General features: G+C 38.3%; 1 protein-coding gene across 1 annotated transcript in view; it reads left to right on the top strand.

Annotated features, from left to right (window-relative positions):
- HIVEP1 (HIVEP zinc finger 1) overlaps positions 1–24241 on the top strand; it is a gene marked incomplete at both ends in the record, with an annotated part of 134921 nt that overhangs the window by 46744 nt on the left and 63936 nt on the right. Inside the window, one exon of the mRNA XM_079712756.1 lies at positions 20997–21050. Coding sequence (XP_079568882.1) covers positions 20997–21050 — 54 coding nt within the window. The remainder of the gene's footprint in view (positions 1–20996; positions 21051–24241) is intronic.

Below are 24241 nucleotides of genomic sequence, written 5' to 3'. Positions count from 1 at the left end.
CTACAGAATGTGACGCGCAGGGCAGGGAGCTCAGGTGTGCTAGCGGCACAGATCATGGGGGCTGGCTGACCTGTCATGGCTGGTAACGTGACGGTGCAGAGACCCCTGGGGGTGACAGACACGTTTATGGAAGTGCCTGTGGATTCTCTATGTGAAGTGAAAGGATTGTAATGTTGTATGTATTCCCACCCTTCATGATTTCTTACACTCAAGATTTGATGAAAAGAGTGTAAACATATTAAACCAAATGTATGCCCTTGTTATAAGAAGAAATGACATAACAGCAAGTCAAATAAATGCTGATGGGAATAATACACTCAGAAAGATCTAATATGGTAGGTGAGACTGTAACCAGAAATGAATGTGTTACTAACCTGGAATCATTAGTGAACGGATGTTACAGAGCCGTGTAGCTAGATAATATGAGAAAAATGGAACAATGAAAGTTAAAAGAATTTTTCTATGTAACAGGTAGAAGAAAATCAGTTGTGTGTTTTATAGATAAATATGCTTGTATCTTAAGAGATGAATTTTAGGAATTTTGTCATTGCTGTTAATAGATTTTATTGGGAATAGTTTTATGTCAAATAGAAAAGTCTTATTAATGAGTTTGTAGTATGATCATTTTGTGGGGTCTTACTGGCTTGTTTTCTTGACATCAGTGGTAAATTGAATATGATTATATTAATCTTTTGATTTCTCGTGGCTATCATTGTGGATAATGCCTTTGTTTAAAAACAAATGCGATTGGTAATTTTAGCTTAAACTCTGAGCTGCTGTTTAGAATATTTCTAAATAAAAATATGTTTCTCTTGAGGAAATCATATAATACATTAAATTTACCAAATATAAAGAAACTGATTTGACATCCCAGTTTTCTGATGAAATCTGAATGATTGTTTTATAGTAGTTGAGTCAGAAATGGTTTGTGTGAATATACATTGTACAGCTGTGATAGTCATCGATTGCTTAATGCATATTGCAACTTATTTTAAGAAGGATAACCAATTGCCTAATTAAATCCATGAAGGAAATGCCAAACCAAGTCCTTTTTTAAAATAAAGATAGTGTTATTTATGTAAAAATCTAGACATAGTGTCATACATAGAGGTACATAGTACTGCTGTAAAGATTTGTAAGATGTACAGCTTTATTACTGAATTTACTTGGAAAGTATCAAATTCAAATTAAGGTATTTCAGAAATTGTTCACTAAATGTAGAGATTATATATATATATATATATATATATATATATAAAAGTATTTCTCAAGTGATAACCTTATTTTGCTTACTAAAACCTTCTACTTCTTTTGTGTTTGGAATATTATATATTAAGGATAGATTTCCTTACTTTTTAAATATAATATTTAAAGGCATAAAAGTTAATAAGTTATTAGGTACAGATGTTGACAGAGTTGACATTTTCTTTATTTTTCTTAATTTTTAAATTAATTCCCAGGTACACCTATTCAACAGGAAACCAAAATTAGTTTTCTCGAGTACTCATGGAAGCCAAAGGGCGATGAGGTGTAAAATATTTGCATATGCGTTAGATAATAATAGGTAATTTTTAATGAATGTTAACTACAAGCTAAGTACTAAACATTTGTGCCTGTTGTCTTTTCTGAATCTCACACACCTTTGCGAGGTGGGTGGTTTTGTTTTGTTTTGTTTTGTTTTTACCCATTTTATAGATGAGAAAGCTGACGCCTAGAGGGTAATTTGGTGTCATGGAGATAAGAAGGGGTGGTCCAGGATTTGAACCCATGAAAGTGTTTAACCGCCACACCGTTGGTTGCACGTTAAAACTGTAGCCTGGCCTAGTGTGAAAAGCTTTCCATCCAGGTATCCTGGGATGGAATCCCAGCTTTCCACACCTTAGCCAAGTGAGAGCAGAAGTTGCACCTCTCCGTGCCTCGGTGTTTTCATAGACACGTAACGATGGAATACACGTGAGTACTTCAGTTCTAGTGCAGACGTGAGGCCTGCTCCCCGTCACCCCCGTGGTAGTAGTTACTGTTACACTGTATCATCATTCATCACGTTAAAATATACGGTAGTAATCCAAATTATGTTTTATTACTTCATTTGGAAATAATTGCTAGGATAAAAGAGGAGTAGAGAATATGATTATAGTCATATTGAACCTTTTTCAGATACCTATACAAATAGGTATCTTTTTTTAAAAATTAATTTATTTATTTATGGCTGTGTTGGGTCTTCGGTTCTGTGCGAGGGCTTTCTCTAGTTGTGGCGAGCGGGGGCCACTCTTCATCGCGGTGTGGCGGCCTCTCACTATCGCGGCCTCTCTTGTTGCGGAGCACAGGCTCCAGACGCGCAGGCTCAGTAATTGTGGCTCACGGGCCCAGTTGCTCCACAGCATGTGGGATCTTCCCAGACCAGGGCTCGAACCTGTGTCCCCTGCATTGGCAGGCAGATTCTCAACCACTGCGCCACCAGGGAAGCCCAATATGTATCATTTTAAAGCAGGGTTTCTCAGCCTCGGCACTGATGATGGTTTGGGCTGGATAACTCTTTGCTGACTGGTGGGACTTTGCTGAGGGGGACTGTCCTGTGTGTCGTAGGATGTGTAGCAGCATCCCTGGCCTCTGCCCACTAGATGCCAAGCCCTCCTCTTCAACTGTGGCAACCAAAAAAGTCTCCAGACATTGTCAGATACCCTTTGGGGGGCAAAAGCATCCCTGGCCGAAAACCACTGGTAGAGCTGTGTAGACATTAATCAAATAAGTAAACATAATGTTATAACAGAGTGTGCTAATAGACAAGGCTAAGATGCTGTAACTGAGAATAAAGTGGGGGAGCAGACTGGCATTTGTGGCAGGTGTGGCTGCGTGTGGAGTCCAGCAGGGAGGGGCACGAAAGGTGCTCGGGCCTGAGCGGAGGTGCGGCCGAGGTCTCAGTGAGAGGCGCAGGCTTGGACCCGCTGGTGACAGTGGACAGTTTAGAGAGGTTTTTAAAGGGAGAATCAGAGGGCTCGGGGCTTGCTGGAATACTGCACCCTTAACAACAAAGGGTAAAGAGCAGTAAGGTTTGAGGAGTGGACGCAGGGCAGTCTGCAGGCTGACTCACCGGCCCAGTGAACCCTGGGTGCCTGCTCCGCTGTGCACGGGACTCACGTGTGTTTCTCGGCAAAGTTAGAAATGACTGAACGTCCTGGGCCTTCATGAATATTGGAAACCATGGGTCTTACGGTCTGTGACTGCCAAATGACTGCATATTTAAAACCTGAATGCTCTGCCGTGCTTTACCGAGCAGATGGGCTCCTGAGAGAGGTGAGAGCTCTCACGCTTGACTGTGGCATGCCCCGGCGCGTGCCCCTGCTTCTCCCTGGTTCCTGCCCCTGCCGTCCCTACCTAGGTTTCTGTCCTGGCCCCAGAGATTTCTCCTCCAAGTGCAGCCGCTTGTAACGCAATCAGTTCTTTGGACAGCAAATGCTTATCTTTCTTTGGAGTCACAACTGTGAAGTTTACAGATTACTTAAAGCAGTGCATCCCTATGGTGGCTCCAGTATATACCCCGGATTTAACAAGCCGTAAGAACAGAGCATTCCAGGCCCTTTCTGTGGCACAGCATTGAGGGCAGCCTGATGGGAATTCCTCTCTTTCCACAGCAGATGACGTCAACAAGCTGTTTAACGGTGCTATTTTAGTAAGATCGTCATAAGAGTAATCTAATGAACTTTTGTTAATAATAGTGAGTAAAATCGCTGACTTGTAGTTGCAACTTAAATGTTAATATTACAAGATTGTAATGCCCATTTCCTCAGCAGTGATGATAAAACCTTTTTTTCCCCCACGAAATTAGGTTGTTGAAGTTGTGTGTATCTGAGTGTGTCTGTCAGGGATTTCTACCACGGTAAAATGGAAATTCACTTTTGAGCCAGAACGGAGGCCTGTCGGTTGTGAAGTCTGTAGCCCGAGGGAGGACAGAGGGGCCAGAGGAGAGAGAGGCTGCGTCTCCTGACAGCTTCCTGGGGTCTTGTTTCCCCGCCCCCTCCCCTCCACTTCCCCACTCCACTTCTATTGATCAGTTAGATCAGTTATTGGCTGCTTCATTTTCCTCTGGGAAAAGACATTTGCAACTCAAGTTTCCATCCACTGTCATCCTCCCAGTGGGCCTGAGTAAAAGTAGTTGAGACGTTTTTAGTCTGGTCACTTGCTCTGAAAGATATGAATTCAACCACGTGTGAACCCGTGCTGTGTTTCTAGGATTGCGTTTGTGATGTGGGGATCCCTTTTCCTACCATTCGGTAGCTTAAACATCTCAGAGATGGAAGAGAGATTTACACGGGAATTTAAGGAATAAGTGAGACCACAAGTAACAACGGGCAAATGGGATACAATTAAATACCATTAAATAGATGCTTTATTCCATACAGTAGTATGGAATAGATGAATTTCTGTGGGATGTGTAGGAAGGTAAGAAAGTGTTGCTTTTCTGGATTTATGCATAGAAGAGAGTTTCAGAGAGTTGGGATTTAAGCCTGGTCATGAAAAATTGGGAAGGTATGGATAAATACTGCAGGTCAGGACGTTGGGTGACCGTGATAGATGTTTATCATGGCGTTTATGATTTTAGCAGGTGGTACAGGCCTGAAACGAGCAACCTCATGCACACACGTGCGGGCACATACTCTCAATGCAGGAGGAGCCAGGGTGCTGTTGGCACACACTGTGGCGGCCCCCGCGGGGGAGCAGGAAAGGCTTCAAGAGCACGTGGTGTTGAAGCTCAAACATGAAAGATGAGGAATTGCCAGCTCAGGCAGGACACCCTTTTAAATAACATGGAGAAGTAGTATAGCGTAGTGTTAAGTTCACATCCTGGAGGCCATGTGCCTGGGTTTCAGCGCGGCAGACAGGCTTCTCCTTATGAGCTCTGTGAAGTTTGCTTCCATGACCCATGGTTCGCTCCTCTGTCAAACAGAGGTCAAGGGCGGTTCCTCCCTCCTGGGCAGGTTTTTTGGGGAGGACTGAATGAGCGAGTACCATCCGGTCCTTAGAGCGGTGCCCGTACACAGCAAGCACTTAGACTTTAGCTATTATTGATAGATTTTTCCCCAGTAGGGTCAGAAGGACGATGAAGGCTTCCCAGGCAGGTGTGAGGGGAGCGTGGGGAGGCGGGTCCCAGAAGGAACCCGCGAGTTTGAAGCAGCGCTGGGGGCAGGCAAGCTGCCGGTGGGCGCCCCCCAAAGGCAGCGCTGCTTCTCCTCTTAGAAGAAGCTTTTCAGGGGGAAGGATTCTCGCGATGCATCCGGACAGGTCACTTGTCGTTTCTCCCCCAGCTTTCAGAAATGCGTAAATGTGTTAATTCTGTTTTGCTGGTTTGTTTAACATATCTTTCAGGGAGTTTAAGAAATAGTTCACCTTATTCGCTATCCAAAATAATTGTATCCTGGGTATCCTCATGTGCTACAATGTTATTGAAAAGAGCTTGAAGGTTTCTCAAGCTCAATTATATTTCTGCGTGTTTTCACCGTAATTTGCCTAACTTGGTCTGTATGATAGAGTTAGCCTCTAAAACAAATGCCTGCAGATGATGAATGACCAGAGCTATTTTTGGCTTGACCAGATCAGATCCATACATACTAGGTTACAAGCCTACACTTTACACTGTTATTTTTGGCCAGAGTCCTTGCCAGTGAGGGAGGTAGCCAAGTACTTCCTTTGTGGAAAAAATGACATTTGTTCATTGTTTCAGTCGTGATGATTGCTGCAAACATATGGGCTTTTTTTTTTTTACTGATTGGTTTGTAGAGATGCAGATTGGGAATTCTATGCATTGTAAAATTTATCATAAATAAATGTTTGTTTGTAACCACTTAACTGTACTAAGGGCCCAATGCTATTATTATCTTCTGTGAGCTGTTATACTAGGTAACGGTGAAGACAAATAGAGGACATGTGCATGTACACATATAATGGTGTGGTGGGTATATTTCAAACCAGGTAATAGATACATACACACTATATATTATACAAACACACACTTCCATTATAAACGTGCACTTGCAGACATATACAAAATTGTATGAACTGTTATTTGATTATTTAGGCTAATGGCCTCAAACAGTAATGTGAATGGTTCCCAAATAATTTATTTTCCTAAAATAAAATTTAATAGAATGTAATTAGCAGATGCAATGATGTGTTTTCTAAGTGTTAAATTTGTTTCTGAAAATCAGTTTAGGGACTTTCTCTCTGAACGTGTTGGCCAGTGATAAAAAGTCAACATTTAAGCTCGTATTTGACCCTTAATATTGTGGGTCACACAAGTGACCACCTATAGATTTCTGCACTTCTTTACATTTTGTCTTTGTAATGAACTAGGTCACTCAGTAGTTCATATCTTTTCCATGTAAAATTATAGCACAGAATATTAGTAATTGGAAATTGTTATATGCTATATATTTTCTTCTATTTCTGTTTTTCTCTGTGAAACTATGAAAAATTGGGGAACTGAGTTACTCTAGGCCAATTATGAACCTAAAGCACAGAAGAGATAATAAAGATTGTTTAAAAGATGTAGTTAATTTAAACTTTTTGAGTTTGGATTTTTTTTAAGGTCTATTTTTCTTGTGCTTATCAAATTTTAATTCTTCCCTGCTTTTGAGTAGCCTTATAAGGTATAGAATGGTTAGGACTTAAGACATTTATCTGATGCCAGTTTTAAGAGTATTGGACAGTTTACCTGCTGTGTGTCCAGTGGTTAGCACCTACCTGCCCTGCCCTCGTGGGCCTGCTGGGCTGGTGAGGAGTCAGACCTTAAAGCAAGAATTGCTCACAGTAAAATGAGGTGACCGCAGTGGCAGGGACAGTGTAAGATGCTACACAATTACTTAGCAGTGGCCCCTCACAGTCCTGATGAAAGACAGAATGTGAGGGTATTTTAGTTTATTTTGACTGTAATTCCCGCCATAAAGATCGTGTCTGTGGGTGACGACTAGAACTGTTAGACTTTGTCTGTTTTCACTTTAGTTGTTTCCCCTCCACCACCTACTTCGAATTTTTCATAGCCTTTTACCTTCTGATTCTTGCTGGTTAGGGAATTACCCTTTAGAAGGGATGCAGATTGGACTATTTTGAGTTGAAAAAACAGACTTCTTAACTGACCTCCGAATATTTTGACTTAACATGTTGAATTGGATAAATTAAAGTGTAAAGAATAGGGGATTGCAATATTTATAATGGTATTATTTCTGATTGGTAAATGTTAAAATAGCCTCCATTTGGAAGGAGGAGACAGGCATCAAATAATTTGAAAGAATACAGAGTTTAAGTGAGAATATTGAAAAAAAGAATCTGAAAGTATGCATATATATTCATATGTATACATATGTATCTACAGATATATGTGTGTGTATATATACGTACACACACATAAGTAATAATACGTATTTTTTAAGCACATAAGTAAATAAGCACTTATATACTTTTAGGGAATTGAGGCATTCAAGTTTTATTTTTGATTTGGCTACCCATATTTATACATACATACATACATTTTTATACATACATGTATATTTAAATGAGTAAGTAATACATCTTCTTCAATATGAGTAATAAACTTAATTTTAAAAATTAACTCGTATAGAAGCATGTACAGTTTTACAAGTGAGCATTTCCCCCTTTTCCTGCCTCTGCTCTTTATCCTCTGCTCAGAAGTAACCACCCATATTAATCATTTGTCACTTTTTTCAGCAATGTTTATGCAGACAATGCAACATCTTTTTTGAAAATATGCACACATGTCCACAAAAAATTGAATTACATAATATCTACTGACCGGAACCTGATCTTTTTTAAAATTTAAAATTTTCCTACTCCAAAATGTCATTGCCCAAATCCCCGCAGTTAGAAGCAAAAATTGAAAGCAAAATCCATAATCGTAGAAAAACGTCTACTAGTGAACTGATAAAGTTTGGCTCCACCCAAACCCCTTGTGTGATTTTAGGTACCCAGTTATTCTCACCCAGAAGTGTCTTTTTCAGTTTATTGCTGATTTTTAATTTTTTCATTGATAATAGTGTTATTTACAGAATGCACTTGAAGTAGTATGAGAACAAAGCACTTTCAGTGTTCTCTAGTGACCAAACATGGTAAAACACAAACCAGAATCTATTACAGTAAAAAGAAGTCTAGACTCAATTCCAAATCTGTATGTCCAGCCTTAACCAGTCAATCGTGTTCTATTTGGCTTCTCTTTAAGCATCTTTCCTAGAATAAGCCCTAATCCCTTTGGTCTCATGTTGCAAATTCAGTATCACGTCTGCAGATGGACTTCTCATCCCTAAAGGACCAGTTTTGGTTCTTTATTCATTTGTTCATATAGTAAGTGATTGAATGATTCCTAAATGTTAATAAAATTCTCACTCTGTTGTATGTGTGTGTTGTGCTAGGTGTGAATACATGGTGGTGAAAGCAGGTCATTTGCCTTTATGTCACACAGACTGGTGCCATCTTTGGTCCAGCCATCAAAACCTGAATTTCCCATGTCATTTTAGACTCTCTGATTCCTTACTCAATATGCGGACTTCTCACCACATTCTCCTCTCACTCTGCATATTTACTTTCTGCCATGTAACACCTACTCATGGTGTCCCATATACTGTATGTTTAGTTCTACTTTACAACTTTCTTCATGCTCTTTCCTCACAGAAGCCTTTTCACTTCCCCTGGAATTGATGTCAACTCTCATACTTTGGCAGTATTTAATAGGATGAACTAATTAGTAATTTATTTAAAAAGAACTTTAAGAAGAGTTCTTTCAGCTTTTCAAAAGATTTTCAGAGCTGATAATTTGCTTGCTATTTGTAATGTGTACTGGAGAGTAGATTGGGGAAAAGAAATCATCTATTTCAGTTTTGTGTTTTTTAAAAAATAATCATTTCAATCTAGTACTTTAAGATTTATTTGAAATAATATGAAATAACTTGAAGGTACTAAGATTCAGAGTTGTGAGTTCATTATTTAGGGATGACCTTGGGCTTGGGGACATTTTTAGGTAAGTAGATGTTTTTGTCATATATTTGGCTTATACATATATTATAAACTCTATAATACGCTGTTTTTTTTTTCTTTGCACAGTCCACTGTCTTTAAAAACTGAAGAAAAATAAAACCTTTTTATTTGCCTTGTCTTACCCCTCCCTCCCTTCACCTATCTCTTTCTTCTTTCTCATAAATCATGGGTTTGCAATTTTTTTTTGAAAAAGGCCAGATAGTAACTATTTTAGGTTTTGCAGCCTCATACAATCTCCATCACATGTACTTCCTGTTCTTTTTTTTCCTTTTGTTAACGTTTAAAATAATGCACAGGCCTTACACAGACTGGTTGTGAGCTGGATTTGGTCCACAGGCCATAGGTTGCTGGTCCCCACTCTAGATACATATTTTGTTGTCATTTCCCTTCAGGCCTAAATCACCACTTTTAGCATTGCTCATACAGATTTTCTCAACTTTTGTTTATCTGAAAATATCTTTATTTGCTTTTATTTTATTTATTTATTTTGAGGTACGCGGGCCTCTCACTGTTGTGGCCTCTCCCGTTGCGGAGCACAGGCTCCGGACGCGCAGGCTCAGCGGCCATGGCTCACGGGCCTAGCTGCTCCGCGGCATGTGGGATCTTCCCGGACCGGGGCACGAACCCATGTCCCCTGCATCGGCAGGCGGACTCTCAACCACTGCGCCACCAGGGAAGCCCGCTTTTATTTTTAAAGGATGATTTGCTAGGTATAGAATTCTAGTTTGACATTTGTTTCTCTTCAATTAAAAAATCTGGTGCTGCCCCTCACCACCCGCCCCCCATCCCCAAGTATTCTGCACATGTCTCTGTATGGCTTCCTTTGTATTCATCCTCCTTAAGGTCCACTAAACTTCTTGAATCTGTAGGTTGATGTTTTTAGTCAAATTTGGGAAAAATTCAGCTATTATTTCTTCAGCTCTTCTTTCTCCCCAGTTTTCCCTCTCCTCTCCTTCTGGGACTTTAGTTACATGTGTGTTAGATTACTCGATACTGTTCCATGGGTCTTTGAAATTATGTTCTTTTTCAGTCTTTTCTCTCTAGGCTTCAGTTTGATCATTTTCATTTCTAGTGACTTGTCTTCAAGTTCACTAATCTTTTCTTTTGTAGTATTTCTTTGCTGTTTCATTTGTTGTTTTATTTTAGATATTGTGTTTTTTGTTATATTATTTCCATTCTTTTAAGAGTTTCTATATTTCTTCTGAAATTCCTCTACTCTTATCCTTCACAAAATCCATCTTTTTTTTCCTCTGTTACGTTCTTTACCGTATATATTATAGTTTAAATTTCTTGTCATTATTTACAACATCTTTGTTATGTGCAGGTCTAATTCTTTGTACTGCTTTCTCACTCTGTGTGTCACAGTTTCATGATTCACACGCCTAGTAATTTTTTGTTATATAAAGAACAATGTGGAGCTTCCCTGGTGGCACAGTGGTTGGGAGTCCGCCTGCCGATGCAGGGGACACGGGTTCATGCCCTGGTCCGGGAAGATCCCACATGCCGCGGAGCGGCTGGGCCCGTGAGCCATGGCCACTGAGCCTGAGCGTCCGGAGCCTGTGCTCCGCAACGGGAGAGGCCATGACAGTGAGAGACCCGCGTACTGCAAAAAAAAAAAAAGAACAGTGTGGTTGGTTATGTCTTATAGGCTCTGGATTCTGTCATCTTCATCTAAAGATTGCTGAGTTTTGTTTTAGCAGACGGTTGAATTACTATTAGATCTTCTGAAACTTGTAGAAGATTGATTTTAGGGTTTTCAGAGTAGTCTGTTTGATTTGCCCTGATTCCAGGATGTGAAGTTAATTTTAAGGTGTGGCCTTCTGAGATTTCAGTGGAAATAACAAGGTTTTTACCTGGCCTGTCTATTGTGGCCAGACTTGAATTCCAAATTCTGTGTTCTCTGTACCAATACTGAAAGCTTCTGCTGATACTTTGCTCCGTTTTCTCAGCCTGCCTGTGTTTGCTTTCCCTCAAGTTCCTTGGAGTCTTACCCTCCACACAAGCAGTTCAGGACTCAGCCAAAGACTTGAAGGGCCTGTTCCCAGATTCTGGACTCTCCTCTGGGCCTCCTTTTCTGGGACTTTCCCCACTCAATGTGCAGCTTTTGCAGCACCCCACACTCTCCCTCTGCCTCCTCAGCCCAGTATACCTGCTGCTTTCTACTTGAGACGTGCTCTTCACAGATCGGTGACTGCCCTTCTGGAAAGAGTCACTGAAATGTGGGTCTTACGTCATTTGCTTCTCATCCCTCTAGGGTCAAATCCCATCCAATTTTTGCCTGCTTTTGGTCACTATCCAGTACCTTCCTGTTTATTTATTTATTTATTTATTTAGGTATTTTGTGCATAGTTTTCTTGTGTTAATATGAGAGTCCCATATAAGCCACCCTTACCAGAAGCCAGAAGTTCTAAATGAGTAGATAATACATTCTTGCTATCAGTGGAAGTTTTTATAATGTTAAGCAGATGGTTGTCTAAAAGAGTTAAGAGACTCTGGGAAGCCTCCTAGGCTGCTAAGGTGGAGGAATCAGAGAGCGCTCTGATCCTTTGGTTCCTGAGTTTGCTGTCCCAGGATGACGGACACCCAGTGGGAGATCTCACCGCTACAGTGCTTTCCACTGTACACCACTGTGAGCAGAAGTATATTGATTATGGTGGGGTACGTACTATGAGAGCTTTGCTTCTTTGTCCTTTCTTCCTTTTGTTATTGTGAGGGTATCATTGTTTACCGTACATTAGAGATACTTAGACACTAATATATTTTATTTCATTAGTGTATTTTCATCTCCACTAGAGCCTGGGTTCTCAAGGGAAGACACTGCATATAGCTCAAAGCTTTGCACATGGTAGGTGCTAAGGATGGAATGAGATGTACTGTGCCGAGCACAATGCCTGATGTATTGATACCAGTACTTTTTTCTTTCTTGTCTACTCTCCTCCACTCTTGTTGTTAAATATAATCAGGCTGGTAAATTAGGAAAAGGAACAGATTATTTGTTCCAGTTACCTACTTGTCCCCCTCTTTTTTTCATGTGGCTAAATAAGAATAGTTTTATACTAGTAAGAGGTACATTGTTAAATAATTTAGGGAGAAATTAAGAAATTTAACAACTGAAAAAATAAAAACATGTTCATTATTACTGTGAAAATGTACCTTCGAATCCTCGTCCAGAATGCAGAACGGTGACAGTGTAGATAAGTCTCTATCAGAACCTGGATTTAGGGTCTCCATAGATCCTACGGTTCCTAAGATCGTGTGCAAAGAGCATGTGTGTTTGTGTGTGTGTATCATTCACTTCCTAGGAGAGGCTACACAGTGATCATATGGATTTTTTTTAATAGAGACATTTTGAAGTTTCATTTTCTTAGTAAACTAGCTTTTTCTTTTTTTTAATTGAAAAAGTGATGAATCAGTATTGGAACAGTATTGGAATAGGGTGGAGATGTTCTAATTTTAAAACAAAAAAAGACAGTGTCCATATAGTTTTTGTGTCATTTTATTTTAAAAAGTGATGTGTGTGTGTGCGTGTGGGGGTTTACGTGTGTGGGGGTGTGTATGTGTATATGTGTGTGGGGTTTATGTGTGTGGGTGTGTATGGTGTGTGTGTGTGTATGTGTTTGTATATGCATGTGTATGTATTTGTATGTGTATGTATATGCGTGTGTGTGCATGTTTGTGTGTCTGTGTGTGCCCACAAATGTGAAAAATGACTTGGAACCTAAGGTGCCAGTATGCTCAGGTTAATTTGGTTGACTGGTGGCTTTAAGTTTCCAGATATTCGTTAGGTATCATCAGATTATATTTGAACGTGCGTTTGTTGGCTAACATCACTATTTATGGCTTTCAACCTACATTTGTAGATTTGAAATATAGGATGCCCTTTGAAATAAAAATTCAGAAGAAAAAAATAAGACAAAATAGATAAAATTAAAGACAACTATGAGAGGTGCCCATAGCTATGCATCAGATAATGGCTGTATTATGTCTGCTAAATTCGTGGGAGGGGCTCAAGGAAGAATGTGGATTTCTACATTCATGGATCCCTAGTTGCTATTCATCAGTGCTTTTCTTTGTCCTTAATATTGGTCAGTTCTTCCATTCCTATCAATAACTCTGTCTAATTTTTACCGGTCCCTAAGACCCCTTAACATAAACGCTAAACTCCTTTTTCGCTGTAGACAACCATGCCTCTTACCTCAATAAAACTGTGGAAGTTGGATATGAGCTCCCTGTAACTCATCTTTCTCATCAGCAGACTTTACCCAGCACATCCTTCTCCTTCTCTGCCCTCTGACCTCAGGGAGTCGCCCTGGGTGTTTCCCTCTTCAGAACCAGCCCTCCGCCCAGACTTAACGCTGGCCCCCACTTTCTTCAGTGCCTTGCCCTTCACATCCCACACTCTCGCCTGTATCTTTACTCCCTTTTTATTGGTTCCTTCCCTTGGGTTTATACACATCTTTGAAAAACACATCAAATCAGACAACCCACCCTTGACCCTGTGTTTCTCTCTGGCCCCCAAATTCACTCTCTTGTTGTTTGCCGAGTGTTTTGAAAGACAGTTCTGCTCTATCCTGTCCTCCACCTCCTGTCCCATCACTTTCTCAGCCCTCTGCCCTCTGCCCTCTCATTCCACTGCAGGCTCCGGGAAGCCTCACCAGGACCTCTTAATTGCTCCATCCAGTGAAGCTTTTTCGGTCTTTATCAGTTGCATCATCTACTGATTTGATAATGAAACACTGTTTTCTTGACTTCTGTGGCCAAATTGTTTTTGGTTCTCCTAATTTTTTTTCAGCCATTCTTTTCTTTTCTTTTCTTTTCTTTTTTTTTTTTCTTGGGTTTCTCTACTTCTCATCCCAAGGACTCTTAACTGGAGGGTAGGTGGCCCATTAAAACCACTTGTCAAAGCTTTCAAAACTTATACAATCTGGGCCACCATTCCTATAGTTTCTGACTCAGTGGGTCCTTCTAGAAGCCTAGAATATAGTTTTTCTTTGATATTCTATTATATGAAGGTACCATAATTTACTTAACCATTTCTCAAGTATTCAACACATATTTATTGAGCATCTACTATATTCCGGGTGTCATCGGTTATTTAGGTTTTTTTCTGTTACGAAAAGTACTCTGATGAATAGCCTTTGTTCCACTCCTTTCATAGCCTCAGTCTAGATTTCCAGTAGTTGAATCAATATATTAAAATACAGAGATGGGTTTCAAGGATCTTGATGCCTATGGCCAAATTACTTCATAGAATAGTTATATTTTTGCTTCCACCTACCCTGTGGTATGGTTTTAGCAACTAGTTATGTAAGACGGTAGCTCTCAAATCCTGTGTGCTTAGACCTGTTGTCTCCGGATTTATGCTGCAAACTGCTGGGAGTGCCTGACTCTGTCTTGTTTTCTGCGTCTTTGCCTCTCCATCCTCCTCATGCTCCCCTCCCTGAATTTCCTCCTCCTCTAGACAAGATCTCTCCTTTCCTTCTCTGCGTATTCAGCCCATGTATTATTTCTTCCATGAAGGTGTTGCAGGACCAGTCTTCCTATTTCCAAGACAGCCGCATTCACACCCTTCAGTGTTTCCCTAGGACCCCATGGACTTAGTCACACAGTTACTGTGTGTAGGGGGATTGCTCATTTACTTCTATAAGTTCCTACCTGTAAGATTATTCATCTTTGTGTATCCTTAGGGCTAGCCCACAGGAGCTAATAAATATATTCTGAACTGAATGAACCATTCACTATATTAATGTTTTTATGTTTTAGAAACTACCCAGAGTCTTTCATATGATCTGGAAATTTGGAATTTAGAACTTATAGCCAGCCGACATATTTAAAAAAAATAATTTGATCGCATTTTTAGGGTTTTTAGTTTTTATTAAATTTAAATAAATTTATTTTTATATTAAAATATTTATTATAGATAATTTAGTAATTGAAGAAAATAGAAATAACATTAAAACTGTTAATATTCTACCCCCAGATAATCATTACATTTGAGCCTATTTCTTTATAGATCTGTGTGTGTATGTATATGTACATGTACATCTATGTGGCACAAAATGTTTTTACATAATACACTTCGAGCATTTTTTCTATCAGTAAGTATTTTTAAAACATTTTTAATGGCTAAATAATATTCTATTGTATGGAAGTACCATAGTTCTTTAACTAGTCCTTTATTGTAATTGTAATTGTTAATTTAACATAAATGCTACCGTAAATTCAGCGATAGCAATTCCTTTATTGAACAAATATGTGTTGAGGCACTAGTGATCTAAACACCTATGTACTCTGTTGAATAAGATATAGTTTTAATGAAGAAAGTGGGTGAGCATGGAGGCTCTCAGACTATCCCGTGATGAATGCTGCTCTGGGCCTTAGAACACTGTGCTGGGGGCGCAGACCAGGGCCTGGGGGAAGGGTCAGGGAAGGATTCCTAAAGGAAGTGATAGGTTATTGGCTAATTTCTCTGTTTTAGGGTGTTCATTAGAATACCACTTCGTTAATATGATGAAGCATATCCTTTTTTATTTATCGTGGAGGGTTTTTTGTTTTGTTTTTGTTTACACTAGAGATAGGTGTTTTAATCAAGTACATGTTGGACATTATTTAAATTACCTTCCCCCCACCCCCATCCTGTTACAAAAGATAATAACATGCTTCCTAATGCTGAAATGTCTTTGCATGCTTATTGTACTCCCTACTTGGACATGACTTTCTAATTGTGGAATGTACCTCTGGATGTAGGTTGTTACATCCATATTCATTTGTGAGGCTTGTATGGAGTGTTGATTCTTCTGCCCGTTCAGTCACATTTTGATATCAGGGTTATAGCAGCTTTTAAAAATGATTTAGAACACCTTTTGTGTTAGCTTGTACTCTGGGACAGTTTAGGAAAAGCTTTATTCTTCAAAATTGGTAAGAATTTGATAATAAAACCATCTTAGCCTTTAACCTCTGAAAAAGTAATTCTGCGTTATTCTCTGGTAACTCTATCATCCCTCGTTATTCTAGTCGAGTTTTTCTCTTTCTGGATCAAGTTGAGTAATTTTATTTTTTTCTAGAATTTTTACTAGTAAATCACAGTTTTCAAATTCATGAGCGCCGAGTTGTCTCTCTCTCTCTCTCTTTTTTTTTTTTTTACTGATTTCAAGCAATATTTTTCAGTTTGAAATATTACTAGTCTAGACTATCATTTTCGGCATTATTGTAGAGTCTGACTCCCTGAAAGACATAGGTCTAGAGATAGGAAAGATGTGTAACTTATAGGTTCAAAAGTGTTACTTACAAAGGTAGGTTTCCATAGCTGATTTAGTAGTGAACACTGGGATCATCATTTAGACGACCATGCATACGTGGTTATGGGTATTGGATGCATTTTTAACATTACGTCATTGTCATATATTTAGTCTTATTGAAATAGCTCTAGCAGTTACCAGTGAGGACAGGGAGCTTGTACTGATGTGTGATGAGGGACATGGGAGTTAGGCTTATTCAGTAGTAAAAATAGTGCAGTCACATATGGTGATCTTTTTTCAATCAGATGGTATCTCTTTCAGCCTTTTACAGTTCCTTAGGATCTACTTCATAAAATTTACTGTTAGTGTTTCCACTTTATGTTTTTAGGGCTCAGTGAAGAAGGAGAGCCTCTAGGTGTCAGAGCAGAAGTTATGGGTGCCTATCAGAACAGCAGGAGAGAAGGATGAGCTACTAGACTTAGGGTAGAGATCATTTAACTCCTTGATAATCTAATGGAGTGATAATAGTTGATTCAGGTGCTTTCAGTGCACTGATGCAATTTCCCAAATGTAGGAATCATTTATAACATTAAGGAAGATAAAACGCCAGGCTCTTACGTGAAACCACCTAATGCCAGCTTCAGTCTGTGCGCAGATACTCCTCTTTCCCTTTTTCAGAATGCACCCGTGCTTGTGTGTGTCACTTGGCAGGTTACCGTCAGCATTTTTAAGACCAGGAAATCACTCAGTCCGCTTTAACTGTGGTTGTTACTAATGATCACCTGATACATAGCAGTGGAGAGGCGGATCCTACATGCAGGGGTGGTGGCACAGAGAAGGAAGCAATGGCTCTGAGGAGGGTGTCAGAGCAGGTTTCCTAGAGGAGGTGACATCCTGAAGGGATGGGGTGGGAGGGCAGCTAGCTGGAAGAGTCTCAGGGACCTGAGGGAGCCTGCGCAGGGGTGTGGCTGGAGCTGCAGAGGAGGGAGTGGGATGACAGCTGTGTTCGCTGCACAGGGAATCAGGCTTTATGTTTACCAGCAAACTGATGTTAAAATGCTTGTTTAAGAGGTAGAATAATCCGTAAGCTCCTCCAGGGGAGCCATGCTTTTCGCTTTTATATTTCTGGTTCTTCCTTTTATACCTGACACCAGGTAGACATTCAGTGCCATATAAAACCCTCAGCAGTTGTTGAACCAAATCCTAACAATTTAATGAGTTGGTCCCCAAAGCTATGATGTATGTCCTGAGTGGCAGGGCTCTTGAGGAGTGGTGTCGAGGATCTGAGATGGTACAGGAGGCCCATCGCCCCCACTTCACCGCAGGATGACAAGGGTCAGAGAGCAGGCGCTTGCTGTGAGCTCTCATTTGAAGACTGCTTTATTTTTCTAAATGATTTGTTTTTAATTATCTAGTCTTCTTCCCAGAACCCCAAAAGAACGGTGGTTTCCTAAGGACTCCAGGACTTTTTATTTTTTTGGGCTCAGTGGTTTCAGATTATGCTCCACAAATCAACATTTTTTTCTTTATTTACAATTATTTACCTATGATGAAAACAAAATGTTTTGCATTGTTTTCTTGTACAAACAAAAGTTTTAAAAGATGTAAGGCATTAAACAAGATTGTTCATAGCCTTTACCGTTAACAAATAGTTTCTGTGCTTTACCAGAGAAGAAAAACTGTACGAAGGTGTACATTTTTAATAGTTGCAGAACCAAAATCTAACCTACACTGTCAGTACCCTTCCTCTCAGCCTGCCACTCTTTCAGCCATGGGCCCTTCTGGATCTTAGGGACCATTATGGATCCATTCATGTGTTGCTGGGATCTTTTCCAGGTAACAACTCCAAGTGTATTTAGTAAAAACTGAATTAATTAGAATTACATCTTAATTTAAATATGGTAATAATTCATTACAGTAACAATATGTTACTTATTTTAGATTTACCGCTGGTGTGAATGTCAATTTTGCATGTATATCTGTTTTTATTTTTAAGCAACAGAGAAACTACTGTTTATTTCTGAATGTGTAGTCTTTGTGGAATTATTACCTCAGATAACAGTGACACTGGGGAGGGCATGATGGAAGATGTCTCAGAATCTGAGATCCCATTATAAACCACACGCACCCCCCTGCCAATCAGGGCTTACAATGAGATATGTCCTGGCTGGGAAGTGTTGCCCTCGGTTGAGAACTGCTCTTTCTATCAGTGAGTTTCAAGCTGCAGGTTTGCTCCAGCAGTGGGTTGTGAAATCAGTGTATTTGAGCAAGGCAGCATTTTTCATTTTTACTAGGAAAGGATAGAAATTAGAGTGTGGGTAAGTTGGTTTCTGAATTATGTATATACATAATATAGATACACATGTGTAATTGGTTGGAATGTAAAACTATCTTACTCTGGGTCATAGTGAAAAAAATGATAAACGTTGCTTTTAAATACTAGTAAATTGCCTTGTCTGAACCAATTAAGAGCATCTAATAAACGAGTACTTTCTCTGTAGTTTTGGAGAGTGTCTTTAAAACATCATATTTTACCAGGAGAATTATAAAACATAGGTTAACTATAAACAGGACTTTTTCTAAAAATTGAGGCAAAATCTTATAATGGCTATTATAAGCTCTCTCATTGAAGATTGTATTTACCTATTGAACTGGAGCTCCAGGTAAAGGCATTTAAGTAGATACCTATACCTAACACACTAGATATCCTAAATCTACTGATTTATACACAAATGTAAATTGAGGTCATTTTTGCAAGAATTTGTTATGTTAAAGTACAAATAGAAGGTGGCCAAACCTCAGTATACTAAATAGAAGCTATTCTTTAAATACATGTCAAGTCATGAGTTTTTGCTGCCTTGAGCCCCAGTTGGTTCTATTAATAAAAAGTTGTTTTATTGTATAATGCCAAATTATGTGTGCATAAACTCTTAAACACACTCATTACTACTATGAATATATATAATATATATGTATATATTATTTATGGTTCTCAAGTTTGGACAAACTGCTGGCATAGAAATAATAGTGCTTTTCATTTTTATGTTTCTCAAAGACTATATTTAATATTTATTTACATTTTGAATGTCTCCAATGTACTTAGTACATTTTATTTTTTGAAAAAGTGGGCCTTGTCTTTTTGTTACTTGTATTAATACAGATTTCATCCATACATTTGGAATTCTCCTTTTGAAGTAAAAGTACTGCTAAGTGCAGGATCTACTTTCTGCATTTAATAAGGGTTTTTTTTTCAGTACTGTTTTCCAATTTCACTCATCATTTCATGAGAAATAACTAAAGTTTGTAAATGAGAAAATATTGTATTATTTCCAAAGATTGTCTCTTCTCCCCTCAGATCTTATCCTGGATCTGGTAATTAGCAGGAAGCAAATAGGACATTGCTGTGGGGAGTGCATTTGTCAGGGTGAAGATTTAGTTATGATTAACCATTGCTTGTTTCCTTTAATCTGATGCTCCCCCTCCCCCTTGATATGGCAGCCTGGATGGATCAATATGCAGTTGAAAGAAGTATGATCAGTAAATCGAAGGTTCTGTGGATTTCTGGCTTTTCTGGAAAGGCTGATGGGGAAAAGGCAGATAGAACCAGAGCTTGAAGGGCATATGGTGGGATCTATTTAGTTGGGGAAGGATGCCATTTTGGAGGCTGCATCTTCCATGGCCAGTGGAGGGCATTTTGGGAGCTGCTGGTGGATGCTGGGAGGCATGAATGGCTGACATACCAAAAGCATTTAAACTGTAGGCCAAGGGACTGTCTAAAATGTTGCATAATTATGGTTACTGTATTCATTTCAGTACAAAATAGTACCCTAGGAATTTTGTTACTTTTACCATTATAATTAGCACTTAGACCACTGTATTAAATTTGGAATTGGTTGCTGTCATGATCATCAAATATGTATATCCTTATAAAATTTAAATTAATTGTTACCAAAGTAGAACGTGTGCTTATTTACAAAATCTAATTGTGCTCAAAGCTCACATGGGAGACCTACAGGCTCTGGGCCCACGTGCCTCCCTCTCCCATCCACTCCTGAGGCAGCCATCCCAGCTCTTCGTTAGTTATTGCTTCTTTCAAAACTGCGTGCATATATAGCACTTCTGTAGTCATTAGTTTTATCTGGTATCTCTTTAATGCAGTATTCTACCCTCACACTTCATGGATAACTATTCTGTAATCAAGGGTTGGCAGAAGTGACGGGTATTGTGTTGCTGCTCTTCAGCCCATCATTTCCTTTATTTTTTCCATCCTTTCTTTTATTTCTTCCATGTTTGGCTTAGGTCTGAGGCTATCTATGAACTTTGCTTAGACTTGTTTCTAAGCCAGTAGGCATTTGCTGTATCTCTCTAATAAAATCTGTGTGTCTTCATAAAGAAAGTATTATGTTTACATACTTTTATTAATCAGCTAAACATTTTAAAACTATGGTTCAGTATTTAAAATGCACTAATTACTTGCATTGTGGAAACAGTTGGAAGTAGTCCTTGTGACTAAGACATAATTAAAATTATAAGTATAATTTTTAAAAGGACTTTATTATTACTTTAACAGTTTACACATATTTGTTTCATAAATAATTCATTCAACAAATATTTATTACTATGCGTCAGGTACTGTTTATAAGTAATATATTTGTTTTACTGTATTCTTATTTGTGTATGATGAATTGACTTATAATTTTTTGTTGCTGTTTTTCTTAGACAAAATTGAAGAAGCACAAAAAGAACTCAATGGGGCAGAAGTGTCAAAAAAAGGTAAATTAAAATCAACCCCAGTATAGGCTTTATTCTTACAGAGATTCCTGTATAAATATCTTATTATTGCAGCCTCTCTAAATGAATCAGTGTAAACACATCCCAAAGTTAAAAATCACCTTAAACTGATAGATACCTAAAAGTCTATGGACTTTGCTTTATGAAATGTTTTAACTGCATAGCATATTCTGTAACTGTTTCCCACATGTTACTATTTTGCTGGTGGGAATACGAAAGATGGTTGCAGTGTTTCTGAAAGCCCTGTCTGGGAGACTGTCCCATAGCAATCAAGTTACCCGTATAATGGGTACTGATGGTACTGTGTTCGCATATGTGTGTGCATATGTGTGTTCACGTGGTGCAGTATTCTTTGTGAAATGACAAAAACCTAAGACAACTAAAATAACCCAAACGTTAGTCATTGCCGGGAATAATTGCATCAATTGTCGTACCTTCATATTTTGGGATGTGATGCAGCTTTAAAAAAATGTTAATTATTTCAGTTGACTGTGGTGATTTGTTGCAATGGTGAGAGAAGGAGCAGGGGAAGGTGATTAACTTTTATTTATCTGGATTTTGTTCTTTCACTAGGTACAATGGGTAAATTTTGTGTAAAGAATAAAAAGCTTAAAAGCAAAAATCAGTTTTCATCACAAAAAGCATACTGATTATTTTCCCAGGTAATATGAAAAAATGCTTTCGATGTACAACAGCCTGTGGGAGGGGAGGAAGAAAGGAAGGTGGGTAGAGTTCCAACACTCTCTGTTCATGTGTAGAATTGAATAGAAGGATCTACGGTTCTCCTTATGGCGTTTAGATTTCATGATTTTTTATTGCTTTATCCTTGTTGTATCTTCTAATTACAGTGGGATATTTTGGCAGAGTAATTTAGCTACGTAGGATTCCAATGGAAAGTCTTTTTTTTTAAATCTAGTTAGCTTCCTAACTAGGTATCATTAGTGGAAATAATTTCCGGTTGTCCAGCTTCTCTATCCCTTGGACCGGCCTGTGAAGTCTCCAGGGTTGTTTGGGGTTTGTCCGAGTAGTGACGCTGTGATGCGCGGACACCTTAAAGTGTCTTCCTTCTTTTTTCTCTCCTCTCACCCACCATGGGATCTCTGGGAGGCCCATAGCAAACATGACCCTTTAATGACCCTCTGGCAGAAACACAAGTCTAAGAAGAGCAGAGAAGTCACCACAGCCACACCGTTCCTTTGAAAGGTTGACTGAATATCCCTTCCCACATTGCTGAAATCATGAAGCATTAGAGACACTCAGGCTGTAAGAACCTAACAATTTAAAGTTCTTTGTCATGGTCAATCTTTTCCGCATCTACTGATGGTTTAGAGCTGCTTCAGTTAGGAAAATAAATGTGTTCTTGTCTTCCTTTTCCCTCTTCCCTACCCCTGTGGCAAAGAGCTTTAAAAACCATGAACTAAATGTCTGATAGGAAGGAGGAAATGGAACAGAGGTTCTAGAAAAAGAAATTGGATAATAAGGTTGAAAATAGTCCAGTGGGCTGCATTTGGCAGGCTACACTTATTTAAGACCTAGGATGAATACCAAGTGAGCATTGTTCTGTGCAATTCACTGCCTAGAATTTCTACTCAGCTTTCATTTTTACATACGCATTCTGGGCAAATTAAAAATAAAATAGTTTTCCTCCAAAATATATTGAGGAGTAACATCAGTTTGTCTTTAACAACATGAGTTAAAATTTTTGAGTAATAAACGTCTTGAGATTTCTCAGGTCTTTGCTTGCTAAGCTGTCTGTTTGATGAAAGGAAATTCATTTCTTCTTTTGAAGAATATACTTTAAAAATTTAGAGTTATTTATTGTTTTTATTGAATAAGATAAGTCATCTAGAATAGACCAATTTTTCACTATTTTTTCCAACATGCTTTTGGTTATTTCCCCTGAAATTTTAACTTTTTCTACATATGCCTTTTTTTCTACATTGCTCATGTTTCTAAGGCTTCATGTCTATTGAAGATGCTGTGGTCCTTAACCTGTCCAAGGTTCTTTCCCCCCCTCTTCTTTTTTTAACCATTAGGACAAATAACTAATTTATCTTCAGAAGCATTTAGAATACCGGTAGGCTCTTAAGGAAAACAAACCTTGCTTATTGGTAGATTAAAAAAGATATCTTTCCTGTTTTCTAACATTTTAAGGAAGGATTCATCTGTTTATTATAATAAGGTGGCAAAGAAACTGACTTGGCTCATTATACACCAATAGAATAAAGAAATGCACTAAATTATGGTAATACATATTTTTTATTCTTTCTCTCCACTTATGAATGAAAGTCAGATGACTAGAGTGTGATTTATTTTGATTTTAACCAGTTTGGAGATAAATATAGCATGCAACATTCATACAATTCTCTATAATGTCCTTATTTTCTTCCTTACAGCACTATTGGTCTTAACATCCACTGTGCTTGACACTTTCTAAAATTATTGCACGAGATTTAAATAAAATAAATAGTGAATGTCACAGATGTAGTAATGAATATGTATGAAATAAACTGGGAAGAAATAAATAGATCAGTTAGGAAAGCTTTTATATGCTGTCTCATGAATAAACTTTAATTTTAATACTTTGTTTTAAATTTTTATCACACAATATTTGACACATAAAATAATATGTAAGTATATGTAATATATATTATTACATATGTAATATGTAATATATATTATCACATATGTCATATTATTACATATATAATGTGTAATATATATTATCACATACATTTAATACATAATACTTAGTGTATGTAATATGCATTATTATAAATCATAAGAATAACATGGTAATCTTTGATTCCAATACCCAATTTAAGGACTGGCACATTGCTAATATGTACTGTTGTATCAACCTACATGCTAGTCTCCATTTCATCCCACTATCTGCTTGGTAGAGATATTTAACTGTTTTTAAGTTTGCATCATCATTTTAGTGCTTCTTAAAAATAGTTGTGTATTCTCAAACAATATCCTTTTTAGTTTTGTCTGAGTTTGAGCTTTAAAAATAAAATTATATTATTTGCCATTGGAAAATTTTCATTCTTTTTTATGGCTTAGTGGTATTCCATTCTGTGTATATGTATTCCACATCTTCTTTATCCATTCATCTGTTCATGGACACTTAGGTTGCTTCCATACCTTGGTAATTGTAAATAATGATGCTA

Source organism: Hyperoodon ampullatus (genome assembly GCF_949752795.1).
Source record: "Hyperoodon ampullatus genome assembly, chromosome: 10".
Taxonomy (NCBI): Eukaryota; Metazoa; Chordata; class Mammalia; order Artiodactyla; family Ziphiidae; genus Hyperoodon; species Hyperoodon ampullatus.
Note: the sequence above shows the minus strand (reverse complement) of the source record. Positions and strands in the feature narration are given on the sequence as shown.